We start from the raw sequence: 26,558 nt of genomic DNA, 5'->3' as shown, positions 1-26,558 counted from the left end.
GGCAGGCAGATTTTAATAGGCAAGCCCACGAACCAATGAAAAACACTGGTGTAACGTCGACAGGGCTCCGAGCCCTTTTCTAAAACCTAAAGCGTCTCGCTGCGATACCCATGCGCGAGCGCATGCAACGCAGGCTCGATCCTAAAAAGGAATGCCAAATTCAATTTAACAGCCTATCCATATTCGTGGTTAAGAAAATAACCCAAGCTATGAACTGACCAATCAGGGGACAGCACCCTCCAGAACCTTCCCTACAGGTGCAGATTTTCCCTGCACAAAGGTGAGTTATACCATAAATACAATACAGAGGAGCCTCTATGGGGGGGGAAGGTGGGTTGTATGTGAATCTATGAAATATTACAATACTGGAGAACTATAGTTACAGGTAAGTAACATATATTCTTCTCCAGTATTGAATCTTCCAGAGATTCACATGCTTGAATCAGAGTAGTTACCAGTCTACAATTTGCAAATACATGCATATACATCTGAAGTGGATGGTGGGTAAACAAAACATGGCATGGCTTACCTTATTGGAATAGATGGCGTAAAACTGCTTTTCCCACTGCTGCATCTGACTTGTCAGCTTCATCCAGGCAGTAGTGTTGCGTGAAGGTGTGTCTGTTAGACCATGATGCTGCTCTGCAGATCTGTTGGATCAACACAACCGCAAATAGCGCTGTTGACATAGATACAGCTCTCATAGAGTGAGCCTTTACTCTATAAGTTAATGGTTTCCCTGCCTTAGCATGGCTGAATTGAATGCTTTCTGCAATCCATCTTCCTATTATGGCCTTGGTTGGTGGAAAGACTTTTTTGTAATTACCATAAGTGACAAATAACTGGTTTGACTTACGAAAGTGCTGTGTTCTATGTAAATAGAATCTTATACACCTTTTCACATCTGAGGTATTAAGTGATTGTTCGGCAGGCGAGTGAGTGTTTGAATTTTTTTTCCTTAGAATGATGGATTTGTTTAGATGAAAATCCGATGGAAGTTTTGGTATGAATTTCGGGTTTGTTCTAAGGAGAAAACTATCCTTTTTGAACTGCATGAATGGTTCTTTTATAGTAAAGGTTTGTATTTCACTCAGTCTTCTAGCAGATGTAAGCACTAGTAGAAGTGTAGTTTTCCCTGTAAGATATTTTAGCTCTGTTTTATATATGGGCTCAAAAGGGGCCTTCTTCAACTGGGTCAGACAATGTTAAGATGCCACCTAGGTGGAGATGTTTTTACTGTAGGAAAAACTTTGAAAAGCCCTTTCATAAATTGTTTGATAATTTTTGACAACCAGAGAGAAGGCGTTTTGTCCTCTCTTCTGAATCGGGATATCGCTGCAAAATGAACCCTTGTGGATGAGTGTGTAAATCCAGATTTTTCTAGCTGTAAAAGGTATGGTAAAATCTGTTCCAGATTTGAAGAAAATGGGTGCAAGTTGTTCTGCTGGCACCAATAACAAAAATGCTTCCGTTTTAATTTATATGACTTATTTGTTGAATCTGCTCTTGCCTTAGCTAGAATTTCTCTACATTAAGACCAGATGTCTAGGTTTTGAAATTCATGGCATTCAGGAGCCAAGCCGTTAAATGTAGATGTTTCGAATTGGGATGTAGGATCTGGCCGTTGTTCATTGTTAGCAATGTATGACTGGGCAATAACTGTATGTGTGGATTCTCCGATAGGAGGAGACGTTCCATGTACCAGGACCGTCTGGGCCATTTGGGGGCTATGAGAATGATCATGCATGGTTCTCTCGAGTTTGTGATTATTCGAGGGATTAGAGGAATTGGGGGAAAAGCGTAAGCAAATATCTTCGACCATCTGATCGAAAATGCATCTCCCCACGAACCTTTTTGGTGACGCCAACTTGCGTAGTACTGGCATTTGTGGTTGTTCCTGTTGGCGAAGACGTCCAACTTCGGCGTGCCCCATCGGATGAATATCTTCTGCAATATTTGATGGTTGAGTTCCCATTCGTGGCAGGTTGATGAAAATCTGCTCGGTGTGTCTGCCAGCACATTTGATGCTCCTGGTAAATGTTCCACTCTGAGGGATATCTTGTTGTGTATTGCCCACTGCCAAATCTCTTGTGCCTGATGCGACAATGCTGCTGATCTCGTTCCCCCTGCTCGTTTAACTAGTTCATGCACATGGTGCTGTCTGTTTTGATGAGCACAGAAGATTTTGCAATTCTGGGAAGGAACGAACGGAGCGCCAGAGCTATGGCTTTTAGCTCAAGATAGTTGATGTGCCTTTTCTTGTCGGAATTGTCCCATTTTCCACTGATGGAAAGGTCCTGCAAGTGAGCAGCCCAGCCCTGTAGGGATGCATTTGTTGTTATTACGTAGTCTGTTACGTGGGACAGAAATGTTAGACCTTCTGCCAAGTTGTTCCTCTGTGTCCACCATTGTATGGAGGATCTCATTGCTACTGTTATTTGTATGATGTTGTCGAAGGAGCCCTGAGATTGTTTCCACTGCCTGTCTAACTCTTCTTGCAGTGGTCTCATGTGAAGTCTGCAGTTCAGGATTAAAGGGATGGAAGAAGAGAGCATTCCTAGTGTTGAAGCCTCCTTCAGAGGAGAAACAAAACCAGAGACCAGCCAGTATTAGGGTATAAAGAAAGACAATTTAATGCATGCACAGGAACTGATGGCTTGAGAGGCCAAGTCCAAGCAGTCCAAATTGCGGAACTCCAATACAATCTTTTATGCATGAAGACGAAAAAAATGTGAACGTACATCATCCAATCAGAACAACAAAGAGGTAATTTCTTCATCAAGTATATGGTGTGATGTTGATCAGGTGATGCGTGGTGTGACATATATTAGGCATCTATCCAATCACAGTAGAACAACATTTCATAATGGCACTGTGATACAAGATGACCACAAGCGTGACCTGTACATTTCTCAGACGGTTGGGACTTTCCAAGGCATCACCAAACCAGTTTCTTCATAACCTTTCCTCAGACCTTTGTGGACATTCAAATGTCTGTCTATTGCTGGGTGAATGAAGCAATGTATGTTGAGTCAGGTGTCTCTTTGAAGCAAGCCTTGCATTACAAGCTGTCTGTCAGGGTTAATTCAGTAAAGGCCATCCAGCCTTTTGCATATGTTTTTCAGGCCTGTTCAGCATTGAGTATCACAGGATGAAGTCAGGCCTGGAGAAATAACAAAATTGATTCATTAGCCAGTTTCCACATTAGGAATGATTTGTATATTCGAACTGAAACTGACTCTCTTTTGATCAGTTTTTGGGCCAATTGTTGCATTTTCATCTGTCTGTCCAATGAGGCAGTTGTCTATATTGGTGTTGATAACCGCACCTAGAAAGGTTATCTCTGTCTTAGGAATGAGGGAGGACTTTTGAAGGTTTGTAGTGAGACCCAACTTGTCGCACAATTTGAGGCACATGTTTGTTTGCTTTGCGGTTGATTGTTGTGATGGTGCTTTGATCAACCAGTCATCCAAGTATGGGAATAGTTGAACTCGTTTTTGCCTTAGATGTGCTGTGACTGGGGTTAGCATCTTTGTAAATATCCGAGGGTCTGATTTTAAACCAAGGGGGAGCACCTTGAACTGGAAATGAGCGCCGGCTACCTGGAAACGTAAATATTTTCGATGACTTGCATGAATGGGTATGTGGAAATATGCATCTTTGATCGATAGATGTCATGTTATCGCCATGGTTTAGAAGGTGCAAAATGTCCTGTAAGGTAACCATCCGAAAGGCTTGTTTTTTTTTAGATATTTGTTGAGTTTGCAAAGGTCTAATATTGGACGCCAATCTCCTGATTTCTCCTTGATCAGAAAGAAACGGGAATAAAAACACATTCCCTTTTGAACATACAGAACTCTTTCTACTGCACCTTTTGTAACATGAGGGAAGTTTATTTTAGTAGTTGTTGACGATATAGAGGGGGTTGACTCTTGGGCGGGCGATTTGACGGTTTGTTGATAAATTTGAGGGTGTGCCCTCGAGATATGACATCTAGGACCCATCTGTCCTTTGTTATAGTAGCCCATTGGTGTAAAAATTGGGTGATTCGACCTCCTAATTGGTGTGGCAATTCGGAATGCATGGTAGTCTGTGCTGGTGTTGGGTCATTGTTTCCTTCAAGAATCTCGACCTCTGGTGGATCATTTCCCCCAGCTGGTTGCTTGTAGGTTGCAGTAGGTGGTTGTCTATACTGCTCAGACTATTGAGAACGGTATTGCCCTTGGTAGGGCTGGTACTGCTGCCTATAAGGCTGAACCCCGAAAGGAAAAGGTACTCCTGCCTCTGGTTCCTCGAAAGGGTGGCCGTTTTGATTATAATGTACACATGATGTAGAAGGAAGTGATATCGAAATTTCCTTAACAGAACTATCCCCGGGTGTTGAAGGCTCAGAAGAGACTCTTGAGGAGGATTTCTTATGTGGCACTCTCTCTTTTCCATGAGTTTTTTTAAAGGCTTCTTTATGTGGCTTTGAAGGCTCCGCTTCCAAAGATCTTTCTCTCTTCTGGGATTTTTCAGTTTGCAAAGAGTCATCACTCTATTCACCAGAGAATGTATGCTCCTTTGATTTATGTGTTTGTAACCACAAGAGGAGTCTTCCTTCTCTGTCTTTTAGTGGTTTCTGTGAGAAAGGTCTACAGATTTTGCACTCCACAACCTTATGTTGTGGATAGAGACAATAAATACACTCTCTGTAAGGCTCTTCTGAATAAAATCTCTTTTTGACACAGGTATTACATGGCTTAAAAAGGCCTTTTCTTGGAGATCCTGACATAGTCAGAGTGTCACAGCCAGCAATAAAAGAAATTTAAAGCTGACCTGAGAAGTATTCAGTTGAAGTTAGCTGTTCCGAAGAGAAAACTGACCAGAGCTCAGGTAGACTCCTATCACCTGATGTGCGGTAGAAAATCTGAGGAACTGGAGCCTATGTGGGGAAGGTTCTGGAGGGTGCTGTCACCTGATTGGTCAGTGCATAGCTTGGGTTCTTTTCTTAAGAAAGAATATGGATAGGCTGTTAAATTGAATTTGGCATTCCTTTTTTTTAAGCCTATTAGTATAATGTACACTACTTATTATGGGACCGGGGACTCCCATGTCGATGACGGGGAATGATTCAAGCATGTGAATCTATGAAAGATTCAATACTGGAGAAAGTAGGTTATGTCTCAGGTCTCAGCAGTGGCTTTAGTATCACCACTTCAGGTTTCAATATTCATGGATGCCTTAAGAAGCAGAATGGAACATGGAGGAAGGTGGAGGGTGGGTGGTCTGGAAGAGTCCATGTCTACAGCCATCTCTACCCATGGAAATACCCTCTGCCACTAGGTAGGAACCCACTAACATGAACTATGTCTGAGGGACTATCCTATTACTGGCAGGTATTCTGATATCATTCGTGCAGGTGGACCTCTGTCCAGGACTGTCAATAAAACATGGTGATCCTGTAAAAAAAAAAAAAAACAGAAACAAAACATTTGAAATGCCTGCTTATATGCTTTTGAGACCACACTACGCACAACATGGACATTAGTCATAGGAATCCTAGAGATGGACCCTCGCTTTGACTTTCAAACATGTCAGCTTCCTCTCAGTTCATGGGGAGACTTCATATTTCAAATGAATAATAATAACAAAAAGATTATTATTAATAATAATAATAATAATAATAATAATAATAATAATAATAATAATAATAATAAACAGGTTTGTATAGTCAGGCAAGGCAGTGTTCAATGGCGTGTGGAGAAATGGATATGGGATGATTTGAGGCCAAACACAAATGTGGTACAACCATCTTAAGTGGTTGCACCTACACTGGCTTGGCAAGTTGTGAAATGGACTTCAGGAAGCAACATAGGTGGGGGGACAGAAATAACACTGTATTGGGAGGCCTACTCTGGGTGGGCATTTAAATTGTAAAAAAGGGGAAAGTCTGGTTCAATGTTGTATAAAGTGTGTTCATTTTGTTGAGGATTAGTGATGTAGGAATAGAATTTTAAGATCCCGCAGCACCGGCTCAGTCAGTAGACAGGCTCTGGTAGGTGGCAGCACCAATTAAGTGAACTGTTAGACTTGCGAGAGAACAGGTGGTGCCAAGAAAATAAATCTGGTTGGTTGTCAGAACTGGCCCTGTAAGTGGACAGGCTTAGATGAAAACCAGTAGATCCAAATGATCAAATGCCCAAAACGTCAGAAGAAAGCAAAACAGTTGAATACCTACCAGGAACCAGGAGGTCTAGAGAAAGAAGAAAGTTTTAGTACTGTAGATGTAAGGCTGGCATGGTGTGTTAGAGCTCTGAAAAGGGTGAATTTGTCATGGGTGGTGGAGATGGCAGATAGAAAGTGATATTCGTTCAACGTGTACAGATTTATGGTAGTGTGTTACACGATTGGGAAGAGAATTTCATGAGTTCTGTTCTTCCTCAACAATAAAATAAGCTTTTATTAAAAGAAGGCATGTGTAGCTTCCCACTATGTCTCAATGTCCCAAGTACAGTACTGAAACAGACTAACTACATCGGTGTGTTTGTTAACCTATACTTATTACAGAGTTCAACTCACTAGACATCACCATATCAGTTTTTTTGTACACCTCAGTAGACTGCTGTACCAAGATTTACAGATAATATTTAAGCAAAGCTAGCATGCTTGGTACACATACCTGATCATAGGTCCCTTTGTTTGACTTTTGGACTGAGGCCCTGTCATTTGGAAATAGAGTGGACAGCCTGTCACTGACATCCTCATGGGGATAATTGTGGGTGTTAGATCTGCAACCTGCAAAAATAAACACACAGGTAAATCATATCCTACAAAGGTATACTGTTGTAATTTAAGACTGATGCAAAATAAAACCCAAAGCCAACCTACTCACTGAACACCTTTGTGCATCCTTTTATCAAGAACTATCAGCCCAGAATCGAGGCACATGCAGAAGAGTTGAGATCAAAGGAGATCCAGTTTTCACCTTCAATATTACTGAGAGAAAGCTTGAGAAAAAGCCATAATCTAAAGTCTCAAAAACATTTCACAATCAGAGATGAGTAATTCCTACCAAGGTTTGTAAACTATACATTTACTTGTGTAGTTACAAGCAAGCCTTTGATATTGAAACCGAATTACAATTAATTTATAAATGATCACAGCTCATCAATGCTCCTTCCTTCATCTTTAGTAATGAGCACAGACGCATGCCACTTTTAAGTATAAATGATTCATAGGAAAATTGTGTATGAGCAACAGAACAGCAATGGCTGGTAACATATGATGAGTAATAGTTATGCACTGGGTCAGTGAAGGCAGGCTTATTGAAGACAGTCAAGGACAGTGTTGAATGCAGCAGATAGACGTCATGTGAGGTCTGGCAATTACGAATTCTGGGCCTAGAGGGTCAGTATTTATCCATATTGAGGCACATGAACATGTCTTAATTTATGCTGGAGTAGAAAGTATCAGAGATATTTTACAGTTGGCCATTTCGTGAGAGAGCATGCAAGAGATGGAGCCTTCGTGCACTTGCTTTACAGTGGGTCTGTATTCCCTGAAGACAACCTTTTATGCATTTGCAGCTCCAATAAGGTTGAACAGCGTTTCCTTTTCTTTTGAACACTCGTTTCATATAAAGTAATTGTAGCAGTGCTTCGAGCGAGCAAGATGCTTTTTAACCTGAGTTGGAAAAACCTGCTGCATTCAATGACTGGCAAAAGTTAAATAGCCCAAAAAAGGTCGACATGCTATATATGCTATGCTGAATGTGGGAAGGTATACACTTACGGAAGATTATTTAATGGGAATTCTGAGCCCGACAGTAGGGACAGTATAAAACGCATGCAAATCTATTTAAAACACAGTGCTAGAGGAGAAAGAGTTGCAGTATCAACCCTGCTCATGAGATTCTCTTCAGAAGGCTCACCGAGGGACATATCTTCCGAATAAGCAGTTTGAGCGCTCTAACCTTTTCAAGTTGTTCACATTAAATATAGTAAGTGACTTTCCATGTGATTTCTTTCTCATACAATAGGCTTCTTGGTGATGCTAATATGTGCTCAGAAAATTAAAATAAATAACAATACTCTTGGAAACAGTAGAAAAATGCAAGAAGTACCTTACAGATGAGCTCGTCTTGGTAATCCCCCCACATGCTAGAATAGGCTGTTATTTCAATGATGAGTTGCTGGAAAGGTTCGAGCATCCCTACTGCAGGCTGGACAGCGAATGCAGCTCCCTTGCCGTCAGATAGCAAAGATGCAGCAAAATCTACATATGAAACAGAAGAAATATTTAAATAAAATATTTCCATTAAAAAGAAATACCAATTGAATTTTTCAAACGCCTATTGCTATCACACAAAAAATGAGTGTTGCCAAGGGGCTTCCATCAAAGACAATGGAGGTCATTTTGACCCCGGCGGTAAAAACTACCTATCGCCACGGCGACGGCTGCCAAAAGACCGTTGCTGCGGCTCCCAGCCGTCCACCGGATTATGACCACAGCCGGATTTCCGACAGAAGGATGGCGGAAATCCGGCTGTGGCCATGCCAGCGGATAGCGGTAAGGTGGTGCTGCTGCCAGCAGCAGCACCACGTCAGTAAACCGCCGCAGACAATATCATGACATATGATATGGCCTGGCGGTGTTCTGCCAGCGGTCGCTGCTGCTGGCAGCAACACCCCGTCCCGTCTCCTGCCAGAGGACTCCCTGACAACAGGTAAGTCGGGTGCTCCGACAGGGGAGGGGGGGTTGCTGGGTGTTGTGTGTGTATGTCTGTGCGTGCGTGTATGCGGGTGTGGGTTGCATGTTATATATGTGTGCATGTGTGGATGTGTGAGTGTGTGGATGTTGTGTTGTGTGAATGCATGTGTGCTTGTATGTAAGTGTGTGTTGATGTGTGTGTGAATGGATGTATGCATGCATGGATGAATGTGGGAATGAGTGTGTGTATGCATGTGTTCGTGTGTGAATGAAGGTGGGTTTAAGGGGGGGGTGAGGGGGAAACCTGGGGAGGGGGAAGGGGGCGGGGTAGACCCCTATCAGTGACAGGGAAAGGATTCCCTGTCACTGATAGTGCCTACCGCCATGGTTTTCGTGGCGGTACGGTTGCCACGAAAACCATAGTGGTAGGCGGGGTCATAATCCCGCAGGCGGGCAAGTGACAGCCGCTGGGCTGGAGAGTGAAGTCTCTAGCCCGGCAGTCATTACCGCCGTGGCGGTCAGTGTGGTACATTGGCGGTTTGGCTTTAGTCAAACTGCCAATGTCTTAATATGGAGAAAAGTACCGCCAGCCTGTTGGCAGTACTTTCCCCCATATTAACGCTGTCTGCCGGGGTCATAATGACCCCCAATATGTTTTACTTATTAATGATTTTTCTAGCCCAACAGCATATTTCACCACTGATTGCTCATCATAGCTAAAAAGTATAACAAAGGTCCACTAAAAGTAATGAAGAATTTTTGGAATCATTCATTTCAATATCGTATGCTTCAAAATATCAAATCCACAAAAAAGAGATATCCTCACAAACTATTCCATTAAACATCAGAATATGGGGGCGTGGCTTGGATGCAGAAGATAGTGGTCGCGGTTTGCTGAAGCGCTCACTGAGGCAGAGAGACCTGTCTTTATTTAGTGCCATAAGGGCAGTTAATAGATGCACAAAATACTAGTGAAAGCAGAGGAAACCTTGGGCTGTAGATTCCTGGAAGGTGCTTTATCGACATTTGCCTGTTTTTTGAGAAGAGATGTGGACAGGTTTCATCGCACCTCCCATGTTATTCAAGACACTCTGAGTTAATGTATGCAGTTTTCAACAATGCTCTTTGTTGACCTTTAGAGCTTACTGAAGCATGAAATGAAGGGTTGCTGAGCTGAAGAAGAATTTACATTACATTAACATTACCTTATATTTCAAGGTAAGGCATCAGCTAAGCTCTGAGGTGACAGGAGAGAGGGTGTTGGAAATGGCCCTTTCTGCAGGGTTATCCCCAAATGTTTTGCCTTTTCTCCTCCTATTTTTCTCGCCGTCTTTTTGTTGATTTTAAGACTCGGGCACTTTACCACTGCTACTCAGTTTTAACATGCATGTCCTCTCTCCTCTAAAACTTGGTATGATTGGCCCACACCTGTTTGGCATATTTAATTTACCTGTAAGTCCCTTGTAAAGTGGTATACCATACACCCAGGGGGTGCAAATTAAATGCTACTAGTGGGACTGCAGTGCAGATTGCGCCACCTACACAAGTAGCCTTTCAAACATGTCAGACCTGCCACTGCACGTTATGGATCCAAAAGCACTGGCTTAGTTAGTAGGCAGGCTCACTTGAGGAACAGTAGATGCAGCTGAGGAAAAGCTCCGCTAGGAGGCAGCACCGATTAAGTGACCTGTCGCTTGCAAGTGAACAGGTGGTGCTAAGAAAATAAAACTGGTTGGTTGTCAGTGGTCAGGCTTGGATGAAGACCAGTAGATCCAAGGGACCAAATGCCCAAAATGTCAGTAGAAAGTAAAACAGTTGAATAGGCTGCCAGGGAACCAGGAAGTCTGGAGAAAGGAGACCGTTTTAGTACTGCACATATAAGGCTGGCATGGTGTGCTAGAGCTCGGTACAGGGTTGCCACTGCAGGGCCTGTGTGCACAGTTTTCAGCCAAATTACCTTGGCATTTCAAACTACTTCCTGAGGCCTAAACTCAATTTTTCTACTCCTAAATCACCCCTAAGGTAGGCCCTACATAGCCCTATGGGCAGGGTGCTGTGCAGGTAAAAGGTCGAACATATACTTTTATGTATTACACGTCCTAGTAGTGACAAACAGCCTATTACATTCCTCACTACTGTGAGGACTGCTCCTCTCATAGATTAGCATTGTGAATTCCCTTATATTTTGTTTAGTGGTAATTTGTGATCTGAAAGGAGTAGTGCTGGCATATTTGGTATGATAGGAATGATAATGAAAAATCCTGCTTATTGGTACAGTTGGATTTTGCATTACTATTTTAGAAAGCCACTTTTAGAAAGTGGGCATTTCCCTGTGCTTATAACTCTAGTGTTTTGCATTACAACCTGGCTCCAATCCAACTCTAGGGCAGAGTGACAGTTACTCATTGGGCACACTTTCCAGACAGCCACAACACAGGAGGGGCTGGGTGTTACAGGAGGGCATCTGCATCCATCTGCATACTGATGGTCTTCCTGGTGTGGGAGGAAGGGAGGCGGGCACAATGACATGGGTATAGTCTGTGTCCTGCCCTCACACAAATGGCTGATTTACCCTCTCTGATGTCTGGAGTCAGGGCTGGGTTAAAAGGGGTTGTGTTACACTTGAAAGGGTTCTTTTGAAGTCAAAAGACATGTTGGACTATAATTACAGGGGCTCTGGCCCATGAATTTAGAGCATTTTGGAACTTGGACTGAATCTGTTAGAATAACTGCATGCACTACATAAAGGACTCATCTAGGCTGCTCTTCTGCTGTTGCCCTGCAGCCTGCTATCTGCTGAGTGGCCTAAAGGACTTATTGGATTGCCTCTCTGCTTGTTGCCCTGATGTCAGCTGCTACCTGACTTAGGTCCCACCAGGCAATGCAGGACTGCCAGGAGGAACCACCATTGGAGTTACTTGCCTTGTTGTGCTGCCTTGGTACCTACTGGGTTCCTAAAAGGAATGCCACTCTGCATCTACCGTATGTGCTGGCCTGCTGTTTGCCCTTCCTTGTGCCCAAGTGTTCTCCAAGATGCCCCAGCGCATGGTGGATGCTGTTTTCTGCACCTTGTCTGCCTCAAACTAGCACCCGGTAAGCGCTTTTTACTCCCAGTTCCTTTTCATCACTAAGCACGTCGTGAGCGCTTTACTTTCCCAGGGCATGGGAACTGTTGGCCACTGCCCCAACCTCTTTCAAAATCAGCACGTGGTGAGTGTGGCACTGTGCCCTGGGACTGACGCATCCTTGAAGAGACTTGCGACAGTGCGGGTGTGAGCCACAAGCCTCTTCTCGCCTGTCAGTGCGCGCCACCAGAATCATGGCAATGCCTCCTTCTCCGGGAAGCCCCCACCAGGTCCACTCTGCCTAGCAACCCCGAGCAACTGACTTTGCGCGACCCCTGAGACGAGTCTCTGCCGGATGCGTTGCCCAGCCAAAGATGGACTGCCTAGGATCACGCCAGCTGTCCCTCATGAAGAGGAACCACCACCTGTGTCATCAGCGGCCCCTCTAAGGAGGGACTGCATCAAGAAAAGTACTGCCCTGTGAGATCACTGGCAGCCACCTTTCATTTTCTCAGTGGGGCCTTCCCATGCTAACATACAGGGTGTGTGCCCGCTCCCCTCCTTACCTGGTGCACTGGGGCTTGTTCAGCGGTGACCTTGCAGGGTAAGTCCTCAACGGAGGCTCCCTGCTCCACAGCGGGCCACTGGGGGATAATTACTGTAACACATGGAGCTAGTGCACAGGTAATCATACGGCCTACAATGTAAGCCTAACTACCATATCTTGCCTAGTAGGAGCCCAGGGGTGTTGGGCCCCCCAATGTCATGGTGATCTGTATACTAATAATGGTCAGTAGTGATTGATGTATTTTGGTCATTACTCACTGCATTGCCTGCCCTAAAGATCACTGAATGTCATTTTTGCATTAGTAACAAATACTATCTCAGTCATGGCATTATCTACTGCATTCCTTTGGAAGGCGTCAAAAGGTCCCTAACATGTACAGTAATGCGTAGGTAATGTTTACTCACTATACTCCTAGTAAAATGATTTACTGGTGATGTGATGCATGTCATATGAATGCTTGCATTATCACAATAACGAACACTGTCCCAGTCATGTCATTGAATGACTCATGTTTATGGGTTATGTCTCTTTAATCTGACCTATTGGCATTGACAATGCTTGTTTATTTTTGGAATATGATGCTCAATTTAATTGTTTGCAGACTGTTTTATTGAAAGGAAGGCACTGCATTAATTATATTTAGAATGAACTTGAACCTTAATTCATGTATCTTATTCTGGAATCTGTCTTTCGATGCATAGAGAGAATCATGCAGCCTGTTTATTTTCCTCCTCACAATTAGGCCCATATTTATGGTTGGTTAGCATTGCCTTAGCAGCATATATTTTGGTGCTAAAATGGCACTGACCTAGCTCCATATTTGTAAGACTGATTTGCGTATGGCTGGGTCCAAACTAGAACGGCATGACAAGCAAAAATAAATTGATGGATTAAACCCAGATCTGTGGCTGGGGGTGAATGTTTGATTTGTTCTGCATTCTGTCCATCATCTGTTGTTTTTGCATTTGTCTCCCCAAGTGGGAAGGGTATGCCCAGACTTGGGTCCCGTGCTTGCTATGCCACAAGATTCAAGCTAGCTTGGCTGATGAAGGGTGATGCCCTAAAACCGGTCCTAGGATGTTTGTTTCTGGTGTAGGGAGGACCTGGCCTGGCAGTTCGGGCTGGACCGTTCCCATGGGGTATAGGGTCAAAACTGATTTGCCTATGGCTGGGTCCAAACCGGAATGACATGACAAGCAAAAAAATTGATGGATTAAACCCAGATCTGTGACTGGGGGCGAATGTTTGATTTGTTCTGCGTTCCATCCATCATCTGTTGTTTTTGCTAGGCTGACTAGAGCCAGATATTTTGCCTCTAGTCATTTCTGATCGACTAGCACCATTCCCCCTAACGCCATACCCCTCCCCCAAAGCTAGCATATTTTTTTATGCTAGCCTTTCCTTAGCACCATCGTACTTCATTCCATAAATATGGATGGCGTTAAGGAATGGCATTAGCTGCCGGTAAGAAAAATGATGCAGAACTGCATTCACGCAGTTGTGCGCCATTTTTTCATAATTATGGGCCTTATTTGCCAACTCTTGACTCAGTAATACTCTGCTCATTTCAAGGCTCCCACAGAAGAGTGCTATATCAGTGAATTATATAGGCATATGAGAAGGATTTTTTTTGTTTGGAAAGGAAATTACTGAACTGATTCTATTTAAAAGGATCAGTAACTTTTATATATGCAGCATATTCAGGAATTAATGCTTTGAGGCATAGAAAGGGAAAAAATGCTGTGTGTTTACTTTGTTCCTCCACCAGTTCATGGCAAAACATTTTTCGTCTATTTCAATGGCTTACCTGGTCAGTCGTCAGTAATTGGTTGTGTATGGGTGGCACTTTAAGGCCAATAGTGATATCAAAGATTATATACCAGTAAATTGTACTAGCATATGGGAAGACACAGAAATCTTGTTTTATTTTCATATAATACTGCCCTTCCTTCAAGCCTTAAAAACACTGCCTCAAAGCTATCCTTACCATGGGCCACTCCTTTCTTGAAGCGAACAAATCCAGCAGTAGTGGTATTAAGATATCTGTGAATTCTCCTTTAAGCCCTACCCAAAGCAGACAAGATTAATCTGCCAGCTCTGCTACCGCAAACAAGAATCCAAAAAAATAACCACTGTCTCCTCTTAAACCCACTGAACTCTATCTTTCGAAATTTTATTAGAGGAGATTAGAGCACAACGCCCATTTATGGAGGACACTAACAAAGGTTTGCAAAGGCTGGATGATAAATGGCCTATTGCAGAAAGGAGAATCTCAGAAACGGAGCAGAGAATTAGTAATATGGAAGATAGGATGCCAATGCTGCTCAAAATGGAAAAAGAAGTATCCTCACTTAAACTGTAAGTTGAAGATTTCGAAAACTGAAATTGTAGAATCAACCTAAGAGTTAATGGTGTTCCAAAATCTTCATATAGAGACAACTTTATTAAATTTCTGACAATCTTGAGTTCTCAATCGTTAACATCCACAGAGCTCTTAGAGTTGGGAGGTTTGCTTCTGACATTAAAAACAAGTCTAATTCCAAATGTATCTTAATGTATTTTTTAGAATATACTAATTTCTTAAAAGTAATTGAAGCTGCAAGCAATAAGTTGTTGAACTAGACGGGCAAGAATATTTTTATTTTCCAAAATGTTGCAAGTGCTACTGCTGCAAGACACAGACATTTTTGGACTTCAGACCTGCTTTGAGACATCCTAATGCTAGATATGGTCTTGTCCTTCATAGTTATGCATAAAAATAAATTGATTACTTATTCTGATCCTGTAAAACTGAAAGAGCACATCTTTAGTCAAAGAGATGCTGAAATGGATATCTCTAAACAGGAGATAGTTTAAAAATCATTCTGTTGCTGTATTCATGTTTGTGTTTTAACAATTTAATAGGTGTGTTATTCCTTGTATGTTATTTTATTATATACTCTTCTTAAATTTTATTTGTATTTTTTTCTTCATTGTAGATTTTTGTCACCCTTGTTACCCGTATTGCTTGCTGATGTAATTGCTAATGAGGGTAGTAGTCTGTTGTGGTGGGACTCAAGTTATTTCAGTCTTCATATGGTCTTCACCATGCACTATGGTAACTCCTTTTGTACTTAAGGTTAACGTAGTGGAAGTTATTTTTCCAGATATTTGACTTCCTGTTGTGTTGTATTGTTTATCTTTGTTTCCACTATTGTATCCTACTTATATATGTTTTTTGGTGAATTTTGTTTTACAAGACTAGTATTTATTTGAAGTGATGTGGTGATGTTTGTCTTTCTTTTATTTATGGTAAAAGATGGCACTCAATCTCTCAGAATGTCAGAAGTCTCCAAAATCCAGTTAAATGCCAAAGACTATTAACCCATCTTTCTAGTGTATATGTAGGTGTTGCACTATTACAAGAACCACATTTAAATTATTAAAATATTGTTTATTCTTCAGCTTTGGGTAAAAAGAACGGGGTAGCTTCGTTATTCCATATATCTCTCCTAATTGTTTTGACTTCTCAATAAAATGATTTAGAAGCAGGGAGTCTGGGTAGCCGGACAACATGATGGTCACTTCCATCCTTGCTCCATGCAGCCTGCATGCTTGCATTATCCGACACCGTCCGAGATGACCTTCCTTACCACGTTTGTCAAGGGATCCCCTATGCTGTACTGCATTAGAAGCCTGGAAGTAGCTGTGCAGGGAAGCTCTGGTGGCTGCTGGAGCTCGGTAGGAGCTCCTTATATCACTGAGGTAGTCGGCAGCCGTTTTGAGACCACACAATATCTCCTGAACCTGTGAAGGTGGGTCGATTGGCCACAGCGGCTCCCCAAAAGACCACCACTTGCCATCGCCATGTTGGGTTGCGACTTCCAGCTTCTGGTCTTGGAAGATTCAGAGATGGCTGCCAGGCTCTGTGCGATGCTGTGACCACCAATGGGCTGCTAGAGTGACCAGGCCTCGTAAGATGTGGCAGCCCATTTGTGGGCCACTAAGGTGAGACACTGAGTCGGCCACCCGGAGGACTGGACTTGTCTACAAAATACATCCGGTCTGCTATTGTAGTAGTCAGGTACTTAATTCCTCTGCTCACTTTATCTGCCTAATAAGGTAATCCAACTTTTCACCTTTACTCACAGCTAAAGCCCTGGTTTGCCCTGCACCCAAGATCCCTAGAACTTGCTTGGCTGCTCAGGCCCTCCCTCCCAAGGTACTTGGACTACACTTGGGAGGAAGCGAGGCAGACCAGAAGACTGTATTTCAAACTGCCCCACTCACATTGAGGCGAATTGGAGTGGTGGCAATCACCTGTTTGCTCATTGCCATTATCTACTAACTCTGTGTGCTTTGGTGGCCGGGCCCCTTCCATACATGCTACAACTATGGGTACTGCATTGAAGGGCCTTGATAAAGACAAGGGCAGGGTTGATGCCAACTCATCACCAGTGGGTCAAGACAAATTGGACCTTATTCTGCAAGCTATAATGGAGAGGCATTCAGTGCTGGAACAAAAAGTAGACACAGTGGAGCAAGATATGGGTATTTTTCCCCAAAACAATGTAAACTTTCTCAAAAAGTGCAGGCCAACAGTACACTTCGTCAGACCCTCCAACCCCAAACTTTGGACCACACAGAGACCATGCAAGATATGTGGAATTGTATATGACATTTACAGGGAAGAGTTGAAGCCCTGAGGGCAGGGAGCTTTGTAATAATTTGCACGTCGCTCGAAAGGTAGAGCGGTTAGAGGGGTAATACCCAATAAAGTACATTGAGACATGCCTTTGGAAAGAAACCTTCCCCTAGGGCCTTTCCTCTTTTTTTCACAGTGGAACCCTCTCACTCCTGGTAGAGTGCCCCAACCAAAGTGGCAAGCATTCCAAATTTCACAGACAGAGATGCACTGCTGCAAGCTGAGGGAAACACTGGCTGATTTCAGATTGAAAATGCAAACATTGTGATATTCCCCAATTACACCATAGTAGTGTAACATGAAATATCCTCATTCATCCAAGTAAAGCTGTTGAGTGAGCTAAATCTCAAACATGCACTTTACTTCCCGCCAAATGAAGGATCACGGCTGAAGGTTGCTCACATTTCTTTTTAGAGCCGGACATACATGGGACTGGATTGAACAATACCAATCTCAGAAAGGAACACACAATGAGGGGCGATCACTCTGTAACGCTGAGGCCTGAACACGTCAACACAGCAGGACATTAACAATATGGTGGCATCTTGGCAGGGACACACATCAGATCTTTGCAGCATATAGAGAGGCAACTGCATCTATCACTGGAAGCCCCTGCTTTCCTATATTTCAGCTGGAAGCTCTTCATCATCCTCTGAAGGTACTCCACTGAAAGACCGTGACACTCTATATGGCTCTCCGCTCCTCCCTGTTATCACTTCACAGATGGCGGATGACCTGATATATTTATCCGGTTCTGGCTGTAGAATGTAACATTGGCTGTTGATGTTTGACTTATACAGGGCTGCAACCACTCAGACGGCAGGATCGGTGTTTCTGTGTCTTGTCTATCATAGTTTCTTCTCAAAGAAAAAATGGAGCATAGAGGTGGCGAGGTTTGGAAAAGAAGTATTATGCATAATACATCTGTTATACTCTTAGGCCTGCGATATGGTAAAAAATGCAGCAGTTAGTCAAGACTGCATGCAAAGTATTTTTGGAGATAGCTATCACATCTTTCCACTCCTCCCTACCTTCTACTGGATCCCCTCAAGGGTAGGTGGATAATGCTGCTTATTGCAGTTACGAAGTTTCATGGATGAACAGTTGGGAAAGTCTGTCCTAAAGTGGGTGTGTTTATTTTTTTTTTGGGTTGCTTAGGTTTTGCTAAGTCTGGCCCTCACACAATACTTGCTATAAGAGACGCCCAGGAGAGAGAGAGGGAGGAGGCGGAAGACAGGGTACCAGGCTCGTGGCCACTGTATTGGGACCACCAACACATAAACGTATGGCATGCTAGAAGCTGATTTCCTGGAACATTAGAGTCCTCAATGCATCAATTAAGAATTACAAAGTCCTCTCCTAACTGATGTGGTGGAATGCCCAAATGAACGAGTTACTTACCTTCGGTAACGACTTTTCTGGTGGATACATTAGCTACCTGTGGATTCCTCACCTAATGAATACTCCCATTGCGCCAGCACTCGACGGAAATCTTCTTCCTAGCTTCTGCACGTCGACGAGGACGTCACATTTGCCCACGCAACGCCATCTGACGTCATACAGGCAATAAGAAGTCCTCGCCGACGTGCCGACGTCAGTACCAACATTTTTTACGTGCCTGAGTACAATAATCCAATGCGATGAAAGACAAAAGCTATATTTCATAACATTGTAAACAACACATCATTGCGAGAAGATGGACTACAAATTTTATATATATATTTCTTTTTTAAAATAAATAAATATATACACTAAATATAAAAATATACATATATATATATATATATATATATATATATATATATATATATATATATATATATATATATACACACATGCACATATATACATAATCTAATCCAGTCCTCAAAACCAAGAGGAGCACACTCAAGAATTACTTGGTGAGACCAAACAGGCAACGGGTAGGCGGGTGGGACCCTAAGGAATCCACAGGTAGCTAATGTATCCACCAGAAAAGTCATTACCGAAGGTAAGTAACTCGTTCTTCTGATGGATACAACTACCTGTGGATTCCTCACCTAATGAATAGAGTCCCAAAGCAGTACCGCGCCCGGTGGTGGGTGCCTGAATGGTCAAACCAAGAAATCCTGCAGCACTGACCGTGCAAAATGGCCGTCCCTTCTGACCTCAGAGTCCAAGCAGTAATGTTTCGCAAAAGTGTGAAGGGACGACCAAGTTGCGGCCTTGCAGATGTCGACCACAGGAACACCTCTGGCCAAGGCCGAAGTGGCCGACTTAGCTCTGGTCGAATGAGCTCTAATACCATCAGGAGGATCCTTCTTTGCTAAAGAATAACACATTTTAATGCAAAGAACAACCCACCTGGATAGTGTTCTCTTGTGGACTGCCTTTCCTCTCCTCTTGCCCACGTATCCGATGAAAAGCTGATCCTCCAGCCTAAAATCCTTCGTTCTGTCTATGTAAAAGCTTAACGCCCTCTTTGGGTCCAAGCGGTGTAGTCTCTCTTCTTCCTTTGAAGGATGAGGCGGAGGATAGAACGTGGACAGAGTAACTGTCTGGGCCAAATGAAAGGGTGAAACAACCTTCGGAAGGAAAGCAGCCTTGGTCCTCAACACCACCTTATCCCCATAAAAAGTTGTATAAGGGGGTTTTACCGATAAAGCCTGCAACTCACTCACTCTCCTTGCAGATGTTATAGCCACCAGGAAGACTGTTTTAAGAACTAAGAACCTTAAGGGGCAAGAATGCATAGGCTCAAAAGGGGACCCCATAAGGAAAGTCAGGACCAAGGACAAATCCCATTCGAGGCATAACAAAAGGATTTGGAGGAAATTTATTCATAAGGCCCTTTAAGAATCTAAGTACTATAGGAGATTTAAATAACGAAGGTTGGTCTGGAAGACAAATGAAGGCTGACAAAGCAGACAAGTAACCTTTAATAGTAGCCACTGCACAACCCCTCTGTGCTAAAGACAAAGCAAAAGATAAGACATCTGACAAATGAGCACGTAAGGGATCAATCTGTCTCTCTCCACACCATACCACAAATTTAGACCACCTATTAGCGTAGATAGATTTAGTGGAGTGTCGCCTGGCCGCTAAGATAACATCCACTACATCAGGCGGGAGAGAAAAGGAACTCAGGTTGCCCCACTCAATCTCAAGGCATGTAGGTGCAGACTCTGGAGGTTGGGGTGTAAAACCTGCCCCTGCGACTGCGAGAGGAGGTCTGCCCTGAGAGGGAGACGGAGCGGAGGGCACAGTGAGAGTTGGAGAAGGTCAGAATACCACAACCTCCTTGGCCAATCCGGAGCAATTAAGATTACTTGGGCCCGGTCTTGGCGAATTTTCCTCAACACTCAAGGAATCAAGGGTATGGGGGGAAACGCGTAAAGCAACTGGTCGCACCAGGTTCTCAGAAACGCGTCCCCCAACGCTCCTTGCACCGGATACTGGAGGCTGCAGAATAACGGGCAGTGCGAGTTCTCCCGGGTGGCAAACAGATCTATCCGAGGAAACCCCCACAACTGAAAGATTAGACGGACTTGATCTGAATGGAGACGCCACTCGTGGTCGGACGAGAAATGACGACTGAGACCGTCCGCACGTACATTCAAGACTCCGGCCAGATGATTTGCTACCAAGCAAATCTGATGGTCCTTTGCCCAGGACCATAGTCGAAGAGCTTCTCTGCAGAGAAGGTACGACCCCACTCCTCCCTGTTTGTTTATATACCACATCGCGGTAGTATTGTCCGCCGGGACCTGAACCGACTGACCGCGAAGGGATGGGAGGAAGGCCTTGAGAGCCAGACGTACAGCCCGTAACTCTAACAGATTGATATGAAACATCTGTTCCTCTGGAGACCAAAGCCCTTTGATCTCCAGGTCCCCCAGATGAGCTCCCCACCCAAGAGTGGAAGCATCCGTTATGACCGTGGCCACTGGTGGAGGCTGCATGAACGGCCTTCCCCGAGAAAGATTGTCGTCCGCAATCCACCACTCCAAATCCGTGGCAGCATCTCTGGAGATCTTGACAGAACCTTCGAGATCCCCTTTGTGTTGAGACCACTGCCTTCGGAGGCACCACTGAAGAGCCCTCATGTGCCAGCGAGCATGCGTGACCAACAGTATGCAGGAGGCAAACAGACCGAGCAGACGTAGGACCTTGAGGACTGGAATGACCGCTCCACTTTGAAACATTGGAACCAACGCCCGAATATCTTGAATCCGCTGAGGCGGAGGAAAGGCTCGATCCAATGTTGTATCCAGTACTGCCCCTATGAACAGGAGGTGTTGAGAGGGCTCTAGGTGAGATTTGGGCACGTTCACCGAAAAACCCAGGTCGAACAACAACTGAATTGACGACTGCAGATGATGCAGCACAAGCTCCGGGGACTTGGCTTTGATCAACCAGTCGTCCAAGTAAGGGAATACTGCTATCCCCTTCATTCTGAGCTCTGCCGCAACCACCGACATCACCTTCGTGAAGACTCGAGGTGCTGAAGTAAGACCAAACGGGAGGACCGCAAACTGATAGTGCTGCGACCCTACCACAAACTGGAGATACTTCCTGTGCGACTTGAGTATCGGGATATGAAAATAAGCATCCTTGCAAGTCGACAGACACCATCCAATCGCCCTTGTTCAACGCCAAAAGCACCTGAGCTAGGGATAGCATCTTGAACTTTTCCTGTTTGAGGAACCAATTCAAAATCCTCAGGTCCAGGATTGGTCTCAACCGACCATCCTTTCTGGGAATCAGGAAGTACCTGGAATAACAACCTTGACCCTTTTCCTGCTCTGGAACCAACTCCACCGCGCCCTTTAAAAGGAGGACTTGAACCTCCTTTTCTAACAACAGGAGGTGTTCTGCTGAACAATAAGATGGGCGGGGCGGGATGGGGTGCGGAAACTCCAGAAAAGGAAGGGTGTAGCCTTTTCCCACAATGCTGGTAACCCAGGTGTCTGATGTGATGACCTCCCACTTGTGAAGAAAATGCAGTAACCTTCCCCCTACAGGAGAGGAGTGAGTGGGAATTGGTGGAAGCCTAAGGCTGCTTCCCCTGCTGCACCCCTCCAGAGGACGAGGAAGAGGCAGAGTGCTGCTGAGAGGCTCCTCTGGTACGGACCCTAGCCCTCCCTCTAAATGATCTATAGGTGAGAGAGGAGGTAGGCTGTTGGAATTTCCCCCGAAAGGAAGAGGAGGATGAGCCACGACCAAATCCTCGAACCTCCTAAAAAATCTGGAGGAGGCAGAAGAAGTGGCTTGCAGTCCTAACGACTTGGCCGTGGCCCTGCTCTCCTTAAACCTCTCCAAAGCCGAATCCGCCTTGGCACCAAAGAGCTTGTCCCCATCAAAAGGGAGGTCCAACAGGGTCGACTGCACATCCGAAGAGAACCCTGAGTTGCGAAGTCAAGCCTGTCTTCTCGCAACCACAGCCGTGCCCATCGCTCTGGCCACCGAGTCAGTTGTATCCAACCCAGATTGGATGACCTGGGTTGCAGCAGCTTGAGCATCTGACACGAGATTCAAGAGTCCTTGAGGAACCTCTGTATGCGAAGATGTTATCTCGTCCATCAGAGCATAAACGTACCTCCCAAAAATACACGTAGCGTTGGTGGACTTTAACGCCGATCACCGGATCCGTCCGACGCCGGGTCAGGCGCCACAGGTAGTTTCGACGCCGAGCCAGGAGTCGGATGAAGAGAAGTCTTCAGAGTCGCAGAAGGCCCTGCCGGGGTCACTGGCCGAAACACCGAAGCTGATGGAGCCAAAACCTCCGGGGCCGAAACCTCTGGAACCACCGGAGCCAACACCGGCGCCGAGCCCACGTTCCCCAAGGGGAGAAAGGGCATGAAGGGTGCTGGTCGCAGCGGCGCCGGAGCACCCAAACTGAAAGCCAACGGACCCGAAGGCCCAGTCGGAGCACCGCCTGGAGCCATCTGCTGGAAGATGGAAAACATCGCATTTAAAAATGCGGTATTATCGGTTCCAGGGGCCGGGAAAGCCGGATACTGGGGTGCCTGGATCGAAGGCGACTCCGACCTCGACGTCCGCGACGTCGGTGAGAACACTTGAGGCTGTGGCACCTCAAATACTGAAGGCGGCTGCCCGGGCGAAGTCGGTGAAGCTGGAGAAGGCAACGGCGTCGATGGATGAGGAGTGACTGTGGGACTGACCTCGCAAGTCTTCCGACGCCGAGTCAATGGCGACCTCAACCGAGACCTCTCCTTGCTCGACCGGCGCCGTGATTCCCGACGGCGCCGGGAGTCTCAATGACGACGATGAGACTTCGGCGAGGAGGATTTTCTATGGTGCCTCTTCTCCTTTCTCTTCGACTTTGCCATAAAAAGTTTGGCCTCTCGCTCCTTCAGGGCTTTCGGATTCATGTGTTGACATGAATCACACCTGGCCACATCATGGTCGGAACTCAAACACCACAAACAGTCCGAATGTGGCTCAGTAACCGACATCTTGCCCCCACATTCTCGACAAGGCTTAAAACCAGACTTCCTCTGAGACATAGTAATCTCAGAAAAAAACACTCAGCAAAAAAACACACTGTAACTGTCGAACAGCAACAGTAGCTCCCTCGAAGATAACCGTTTCGAATGGCACGGAAAAAAGGGAACTGACGTCGGCACGTCGGCGAGGACTTCTTATTGCCTGTATGACGTCAGACGGCGTCGCATGGGCAAATGTAACGTCCTCGTCGACGTGCAGAAGCTAGGAAGAAGATTTCTGTTGAGTGCTGGCGCAATGGGAGTATTCATTAGGTGAGGAATCCACAGGTAGTTGTATCCATCAGAAAGTGTTCCTACAAGAGACCCACCTAACACACACAGTGGGGATCAGACTGCAGCGCTGCTGAAGGGGCCAAATGTGCAATACTATGCACCCCACAGATGCTATGGGCCCTGACCTGAGAAAAAGGAGGATTCCCACTACTGGTGGAAAACACACAAGTAGATCTGGATGGAAGATTGTCCTGTTCTGCAGCACACTAGATGGTTTGCAATTAGCAGCATCTATGTCCCAAATACTGACCAGGGCAAATTTTTGATTTCTTTGACGAGGAAGCTGTCAAACTGGCCTGGTGTCCCATGGATCCTAAGGTGAGACCTTAAAGGTGTCCTTGACATAATATTATCCAGATCAGTGCCATCACTACTGCAGGCAGTGCCAGGGCAGCACGCCAAAGATTTGAACATATGGGTAGAAATCTGGTCGCCGGTTGATGTGGGGTGCCAGAATAACCCAAATAAGCAAAAGTACTCCTTTTACTCCCTGGTGCATAATATTTTCAGCAGACTAAACTAAATTGTTTGCACAACAGGGACATTAGCCCTGTTCCATTCCCAAGAATATAAACCAAAACTCACATCTATTACATTCCCTTTTGGCATGGCATGATGACACACATTGAGCTTTTCTTCAATGATAATGTAGACATGGCCTTCTTGCTGTTGAGTTAGTGGGAGGCCTTCACGTTCTCGTTCAGAGGGCTATGAATTCTCTGCTGGGTACTCGGAAAACAACAAACATGAAAGACACACTAAGGAGACCCTCACCTCCGATGCTAGGAGGCAACCAGAATTACTCTCTTACCTGCAGAAACAATATGCTGCGTGCAAGAAAAAGCTGAGATGCCTTGTCGATGCAGCTTACCTTGCAAAGACACTTCTGGAAGGTAACAAAGCAGGCAGACTGCTAGCACATATGCTCAAACCCCCACCAGGCACACATCATATTAATATCCATGCCCACGTTACACACAAATAGATATCAGTGAAGCAACCTTCAAATTTGTAGCAGGCCGAGATGGAGGTGCCCATCAGTGAATGAGAAATCAGAGGTGTACTTGTGAACTGGAGATCAGGAAAGTCTCTGGCACAGATGGGATCACCTCTGAGTTTAAACAATATACTCTTACCAATTGGCGACTAAATTAGAAGTGCTTTTTGGTAACATGTACACTGAAAGTGCGCTACCTCCCCTCCACTGGTGAAGGCCTTATCACCTTCATTCTGAAGCCAGGCCAAGGTGCCATGGACATGTCTGCCTACCAGCCCCTTTCCATTCTCAAAGCAGACTACAAAGTCCTCAGTAAACTGCTGCCAACCAGAATACTCCTGGAACTACTGACCTTGATCAATGCAGATCAATGTGGGTTTGTACCAGGATGCAGCACCTACTTGAATATTGGGGGGCTGTACTCAAAATCTGCCCATGCGTCTGCTCAACACCCCAATTTTGCCTGGCTCGCCTTTGATCTGGAAAAGGCATGCGACTCCCTTGACTGGACATATATGCATTCAGTCCTAAGCAAGTACAGTTTTGGCAGAGACATCACTATTTGGGTAAAGATCCTACAGTCTAACCCTACTGCTAGCATGGGGACAGGCCAATGCATTTCTGTCTTCTTCGGGATACACATGGTACGGGACAGGGGTGGCACCCTCCCCATTGTTATTTGTGTTGGCAACTGAACCACTTGTAGAGTCACTCCTTCAAGCGGGGGCAGACCTGGGCACTCCTGTGGCCAGGACCATGCATGTGGTTTCACTCTATGCAGACAATTTTTGCCTACGTTGAAGACATCACAGCTGATCTGACTAGGGTAGAAGAAACTCTGCATTTCTTCCATGTGGTTTTCAGGCTTAATATTACCTCGCATAGTCATTCCTTTATGTGAGTGAGCTATTCTTAGGTCGCTGTAAACAGGGTTGGGTGCATTACACCGGGCACCGGACTGCCTCAAATACCTTGGGACAGTGGTTCCCAACCTGTGGTCCGGGGACCCCTGGGGGTCCGCAAAGCCTTCTCAGGGGGTCCGCGAGAGCCTAGAAAATTAAAAAATATTAACAAATATTGACAAATTAGGTCCTCAGCTTCCAGTAATGACTCAGACGGGGGTCCCCGGATTCCAATGATGATTCAGTGGGGGTCCCTGGGTTCCATTAATGTTAAAGTGGGGGTCCACAGAAATCAAAAGGTTGGGAACCACTGCCTTGGGGTACTGATATACCACTCCGACAGGGACAATACTGACAGTAATCTGGGAGCAGCAGCGCGTTTGCTGAAATTGTGAGTTAAGTGCTGGATTACATTGTCCCTTTCATTTGCAGGCAGAGTGGCAATTGCTAAAATGGTTAAGTCACCCACACTATATTATTAGGTGTTGCCTAGATCCTTTTTCTGGAGGCTGGACGAATGTCTCAGAGAATTATTATGGGGTACAGAATGGAAAAGAGTGGCTTTATCAACGTTTCAGTTACCCACAGACCGAGGAGGGTTAGGGGTCCAAAACTTTGAGAAATACTAAGTGGCTGCACAGTTACAGTGGTCTAGAAGATGGCTATCAATCCACTCCATTGCCGAAATGAGCCTGACCCAGCCTGAGCTTACTCTGGCCAGCGTCATCCTCATTCTCAACTTTCCGTCACTCTACTGGGGCTCAAACCTATTGTCAGTTGCAGTCACTGTACTGGGGGGAGGACTTCTATTTACCCAATCCCAGCCCCACTATGTTCAGCATTATCATTAATAGGTTTTCCCTTGTACA

At 45.0% G+C, this 26,558-nt stretch overlaps 1 protein-coding gene across 1 annotated transcript in view; it reads right to left on the bottom strand.

Annotated features, from left to right (window-relative positions):
- Positions 1–26,558, bottom strand: part of DLEC1 (DLEC1 cilia and flagella associated protein) — a 535,808-nt gene that overhangs the window by 108,743 nt on the left and 400,507 nt on the right. The window contains exons 27-28 of the mRNA XM_069211058.1: positions 8,105–8,256; positions 6,662–6,777 (exon numbers count right to left, since the gene is read on the bottom strand). Coding sequence (XP_069067159.1) covers positions 6,662–6,777; positions 8,105–8,256 — 268 coding nt within the window. The remainder of the gene's footprint in view (positions 1–6,661; positions 6,778–8,104; positions 8,257–26,558) is intronic.

Source organism: Pleurodeles waltl, chromosome 10 (assembly GCF_031143425.1).
Source record: "Pleurodeles waltl isolate 20211129_DDA chromosome 10, aPleWal1.hap1.20221129, whole genome shotgun sequence".
NCBI classification, from domain to species: Eukaryota; Metazoa; Chordata; class Amphibia; order Caudata; family Salamandridae; genus Pleurodeles; species Pleurodeles waltl.
The sequence above is the reverse complement of the archived record's forward strand: the minus strand, read 5'-3'. Positions and strand labels throughout refer to the sequence as shown.